This window comes from Denticeps clupeoides, chromosome 12 (assembly GCF_900700375.1).
Source record: "Denticeps clupeoides chromosome 12, fDenClu1.1, whole genome shotgun sequence".
Lineage (NCBI taxonomy): Eukaryota > Metazoa > Chordata > Actinopteri > Clupeiformes > Denticipitidae > Denticeps > Denticeps clupeoides.
The window spans coordinates 8,174,276-8,180,644 of NC_041718.1; the positions used below are offsets into that span (position 1 = coordinate 8,174,276).

General features: G+C 41.5%; 1 protein-coding gene across 1 annotated transcript; it reads right to left on the reverse strand.

Annotated features, from left to right (window-relative positions):
- Positions 1–2,932: 2,932 nt before the first annotated feature.
- On the reverse strand, positions 2,933–6,369 carry trim107 (tripartite motif containing 107). Its single transcript, XM_028999092.1, has 2 exons — positions 6,330–6,369; positions 2,933–4,534 (listed from the first exon to the last, which is right to left on the reverse strand). The coding sequence occupies exons 1-2, from the start codon at positions 6,364–6,366 to the stop codon at positions 3,060–3,062; spliced, it is 1,512 nt and encodes a 503-aa protein (XP_028854925.1). The 5' UTR covers positions 6,367–6,369; the 3' UTR covers positions 2,933–3,059.

Below are 6,369 nucleotides of genomic sequence, written 5' to 3' on the forward strand. Positions count from 1 at the left end.
GTACGTATTTGTCTTTGAATGGATGTTTTTGTTGTTTCTTTAGCCAAATATGTAATGTAGCTTGGATTGCTTGCTGCAAGTATTTGTTGGTTTATTGTCTGTAAGACATGTAATCTTCAAATGCAGACTAAAATGAGAGAATGGTGCAGACTTCACAATGTTACTTGTTGTTTTTGTATACAGAACATAGATAGGAAACAAATGATTTCTCTTGGGAAAGAACTGTCATATGCTGTCACAATTTTCAAGTATTGTGCTTATGAATATACTTAAGTCTGACTGATGATATTGACCATGGTGAAAAGCCAGTGTGTCTGCAACATTAACCGATGTGTTCAGAGCTTTTTGGATGTCATTGGTTAAAGCAAAACTTTAGATCGAGAGCTCAGGACCCTTTATAACTGTGTATGCAAGAGACACTAGTTGTGTTTGCATGTTAATGTGCTAACTGACGGCAAGTCACATGCTGCTGGGTTTTTAAGTTTCATTTTCTGTCGTGCCCTTTTCTGTCTCTGTGTGAATAAAGACTATTTCCTCTCAAAATGTGAGTTTCAGCGCCTCATCCATCCTCACCCACACAACAAGACTGACTTCTGATAGAAGTTGTTTCCACGCATAATCCACAATCATTTCACAATGGAGTTGTTCCATCTTGTATAGGTTCAAAACTTCATTATATTGAAAACACAAGACTTCACTCTTCACTCTAGTGGTAGCATGAGGCGGAGCCTACAACCCACACAAGTGGCTCAGGTAGTGCAGCTCATCCAGGATGGAAATGTGAGCTGAGGCAAGAAGGTTTGCTGTGTATGTCAGCATAGTGTCCAGTGCATGAAGGCGCTACCAGGAGACAGGCCAGTACATCAGGAGACGTGGAGGTGGCCACAGTAGGGCCACAACCCAGCAGCAGGATCGCTACCTCCACCTTTGTACAAGGAGGAACAGGAGGAGCACTGCCAGAACCCCGTAAAATGACCTCCAGCAGGCCACAAATGTGCATGTGTCTGCTCAAATGGTCAGAAACAGACTCCATAAGGGTGATATGAGGGCCCAACATCCACAGGTGGGGGTTGTGCTTACAGCCCAACACCTTGCAGCTTGTACTCTTCACAGATGAAAGCGGTTTCACACTGAGCACATGTGACAGAGGCTTGAGGCGCCATGGAGACCATTCTGCTGCCTGCAACATTCTCCAGCATGACCGGTTTGGCAGTGGGTCAGTAATGGTGTAGGTAGTCTGACCGACATTAGGTACCGAGATGAGATCCTCAGACCCCTTGTGAGACTATATGCTGGTTGGTTGGATCTGGGTTTCTTCTAATTCAAGACAACGCTAGACCTCATGTGGCTGGAGTGTGTCTGTACTTCCTGCAAGACAAAGACATTGATGTTATGGACTGGCCCGCCCATTCCCCAGACCAGAATTCAATTGAGCACATCTGGGACATCATGTCTCGCTCCATCCACCAACACCACGTAGCACCACAGACTGTCCAGGAGTCCAGGTCTGGGAGGAGATCCCTCAGGAGGGATCGCCACCTCATCAGGAGCATTGTAGGGAGGTCATAGAGGAACATGGAGGTCACACACACTACTGAGCCTCATTTTGCCGTCAGTTTTAAAGACATTACATCAAAGTTGGATCAGCCTCTAGTGTGTTTTTCCACTTAAATTTTGAGTGTGACTCCAAATCCCGACCTCCATGGGTTGATACATTTGATTTCCATGTGAACAGGAATAATATTAATATAATAATAATAAGGAAATTATAATAATATTTTTTTGTGATTTTGTTAGCACATTCAACTGTGTAAATGTAAACTATCTTAAGAGTATTTACATAGTTAGCGGCAGTTAGCAACGTGGCCTTACACCTCCAAGGCTTCGAGTTTGAATCCCGGTTCAGGCCTTGTGTGTGTGGAGTTTACCTGGATTTCCTCGAGGTTCTCTGGTTTCCTCCCATTGTCCAAAGTTATGCACAGTATGTGAACTGCCTGTAGGTGTGTGTGTGTGGAGTGTGGATTCTGGAAGGAATAGGCAGTTATGGATTATAAATAATTTTCCAAATTCCTTTATCAATGTAAATCAAGTAGTTTATATGTATATATATATATGTGTGTGTGTGTGTGTGTGTGTGTGTGTGTGTATATCATTATTTATTGTAATTCAGAGGAATTCGGAGGAAAACAGAAATGCATGTTAAAAGATAAATAATGTTGTGGCTGATCAATAAACTCTTTTCTGCTAATCAACTGGTAAATGATATTTCCTCTTTACAGGTTCTTGCACTTTCTGTCATTTGAGGAAGTGAAAGCAATGATCATGTTCTGTCTTTGTAGAGAAAAGTATAAGAGGACTGGTGTAGTTTTCACCAGAATATTCCCAGAACATATAGCTCTTAAAACCTAAAAAAGGGCAAATTCCTTTCTACAGTGTTGCTGCTAACTGACAGTGAGTAGAATATATGCTTACTCTTACTGATCTTACGCAAGAATCTCCTGTTCGTTACCTGTACAGATAATGAACACTTAATAAAACTGAATTAATCATGAAAACATAATACGGCATTGTATTGTGATGAGCATAAACTAAGAAGACTACAGTGTCCAATACACACGTGCATGCATATAAGTGTACTGCAGCACAATCAATTTTGTGATTGCTGCACATTACAACATGGAACAGTACATTTTATTATTTAATGCCATATTCAGATATTTTCTGGAAAATGAATGGTCTTTTTATTGAATTGGAACAAGCTGCCTGTGTTGAAGTAGAAAAGTTGCAGTGAAAGTGAAAGTCTGGATGGACAATCTAAGGGACCCTGACGCAAAATATTCTGGACACATCCAAGATTCGCTTTCTTAATACACTTTATTATATTGTTAAAAGGTTACAAACAGCTGAAATGCTTCTTTTTTCAAATGCCAGTGTGAACATAATTAATTGTGGTGAAATAATCACATTTGATTGTGCAATATGTTTATAAAGCATCAATTTCATCATACAACATATGCATACCTTGGAGAATCATTAATGTCCCTCTTTTCAGATCCAGACTAACAGAATGTAATACGTGCTTTGGGATGACCTGACATAATTCTAAGAGCAAGGTACACAGGCTCAGTAAACAGTACCCTAAATGTGTGAAGGTGTGTCACACTGGCATCAACATTACTGACACTATAAAATGACAGCGAGCTTCTCTTAAAGCTCAGGCAGATTTGGACCTTCCTCAGTGCAGTGGTGCGCTTCAGCTGAGTGTCCCTGCCCTTCTCGTACGCCCTCAGCAGGCTCTCGCAGTACATCAAGCCCCAGGACCCGGAGCTGCTCTCCAGAGCACTGCCTAACCCACTGCGGGGCAAACTCCCATAACACACCCCAACAATCCAGGAGCAGTTCTCCATCTCCAACCCCCAACAGTGCTCCCCATCTGAGAAGGCCTGGGAGCTCAGGACCTGTAGGAAGTTAGTAAATCTTCCTGTTCTTGTCGGATATGTCTGCTTGACTGCGCTAAATGATACAGTCTTTAGGTCTTCTGAGAGGATTAGGTTGGGATGGACAGTGTCTGGGTCTAGGGTAACCTCAGAGGGGTTAAGGAGAGCCCGTAAGGCTCTTTGAGTTGCTCTTAGTCCAAGTTGGAGTTGAGTGTTCTGATGCTCCAGTTCATCACACACACACATCATAGAGTTTGGGTGTACATTTTCGTCAAACGTCTCTGCCAAAGTAACATCAATCAGTGGTTCTATGTCCATGAGACCTTCTCTAAACTTGGCTTCATCCCTCTCTGCCATTAAATCATTCGCTTTCAGTTGGGCTGCCTTGAGCTGCTTCAGGAGGCTAGAGACACATCTTATGCGTTCAAGTGTTAACTCCTCTCTGGGCCTGAGTTCTGTTTCTATCAGCCGCATTCCAACAGTGCTGTAATCCTGGACCAGGACCTTCATCTCATCCATCAGCTTGGTCACACTATCCCAAAGATTAGCATGTGCTGCCCTAGCAACTTCAGCCTTTGCTAGCTGGTCCTCTGCAGTTGCAAGCTTGGAACTCAGATCTGTCACCAAGCTGGTCAGCCTGGATCGTCCCTCGCTGGTTTTAGTGTCATCTTGGCAAGAAGCTCCCAATTCCCCTTCCTCTCTCTGGCTCTCTGGTTCTTCCAGATCAGGAGAACTCTGTTGTCCCCCATCAGAGTCTGGGCTGGAGTGATATCCAGTCTGAATGTGCCACACCATACACTCTCTTGATCCAGCACTGGCCCTCTCCATGCTTGTTTTGTAGTTTTCTACAATATTCCGGAGCTTAATGTTCCCATGTTGCACTGCAGATACAGGAAACTCACCCCTGCACTCCGGGCAACAATGCTGGTCATTGTTGAACTTTAAAGACATCACGGTCTTTTCCAGGCAGACCTTGCAGTAGGTGTGGCCACAAGGTAGAGTCACTGGTTCAGAGAAGAGACCAAGGCAGATGGGACAAGTCAGCTCATGCTCCAAGGAGCCGTCTGAGTCACACAATGCTCGTCCATCTGCCATGACTGCAATAGATACAGCATAAAACAGTGCATAAGATAAATATAAATGTGCAGAAGCTCTTTATATGTGTTCTGAGCAGAAGTATTTTGGACACATTCATTCTCATCCTGTGCACATTTTCATTTACGTGTTCATATTTATATATGTATATTTATATATATATTTATATATTTTATTGGTGCTAATATATCACAGATGTAAAAACATTTTGCAACAGGCACAAAATACAAAATTTCCTGATCACAGTAACCCAGCAAGGACCAAATCTACAAAACATTTGAAAAATTCATACATGGGGTCCACCGTGGTGGGAATGCTGAATTATGTTGGTGACATGAGTGAATCATTAAATGTTGTCTGCAAAGTTGTTCCCGGCCACAGATCTTACTCCAATTATTAAGTCTCTAAATTATATGTAAAAATGCATTATAGACTACTGATCAAAAATTGAGGGTAATTTTGAAACAATTTCTTGTTAAAAAAAAAACATGAAATGGATTAGAATGGAAAAGTTTAAAATCATGACGTAATAAAACCCACATCTGCTAATGCAATAGACTCTGGGAATTTGGCCATATAAAATGCTTCTTCAATCAGTGCAACTGATTTTTTCTAATAGTTAATGAAGTTTTTAAAGTGACAGGCTTACAAACACAGCATTCCACTGGAACTCAAGACTATTTGTTGCTGATGAAGTGATTTACAACATGAAACATTTTTAAAGTTTTGACACATTTGATCATTTCCTGTCAAAATTGAGGACATTTTGAAAAGTAAACTTTTGAAAAGTAGTGAATGTGACCTTGAAAAACAACAAACAACAAAATCCTGCAGTCTGCTCCCTTTTCAGCTACCCTGGCCAAAGTACACTGATCAGACAGCCAGATTTTATTTCACTGTTAACAGCAAGAAAATATGCATATTAAATGTATATTGTGGTCGTAAATGCACAGATCAATGCTCACGAATATACTCCATGTGTTTCATGCACAGAAACTGTTTTGTGGATTTCAATACTTGTGTAAATACTTGTTTTCATTTGTAAATTGTTCAATCTGTCTTTACACTTCGCAGGATAAGTGAATGACTGCTTAGTTTCACAAATGCATCGACCAATCTGAGATGAGCCCTTTTCCCGAATCACAATAAGGCTTCTCATGGACAATGTGACAGCAACATCTGTGCAGCACAGGCCTTAAGGAACATGGCCATTGCTCTGCATGGCCGAAAAACCGTTTGCTCTCGTCCCTGATTAATTTAACTGGCCGTTAAAGCTGTAAACTTATATTCTCAGTTTTTAGAAATCTATATTTTTAAGCATGAAAAACATGAAACTTATTTGTGAGCATTACTCTGTGCAATTGTGACCACAACCACAATGTACATTAGTGGATTTTGGGATGTGCACTGATCTGATTCCATCCCTCCCCGTCCTGGCAACATGCAGCTGGCTGGCCGTGCCAAGGAACATCATGTTAGTTGGCAAAGCCTTTCACAACTTTACAACAACAACAAAAAATCCAACAAACGGCAAAAAAAGATTTAATCCCCAAAAGGGATACGCCTCTGCACTCACTCCCAACCAGAATTATGCCAAGAATTGATTCTTTGTGGAGCTCCAGAGCTGCAAGGTTCAGACGACGCCTAATGGAAACACTACACTGCTGCTGAAGGGGTGGGAAAAAAAGTCATTTAAAACATTTCTCTTTGTAGCATGACGTCTGCTGCTATATGTTTTTTTAAAAATCGCATCCCAGTTTTCAAAAGTAAAACTGACTAAAGTCCCCTTGGTCTTACCCGTAGATCCTGCTGGCTTCCTGTTTTCCTGGTTCATGGC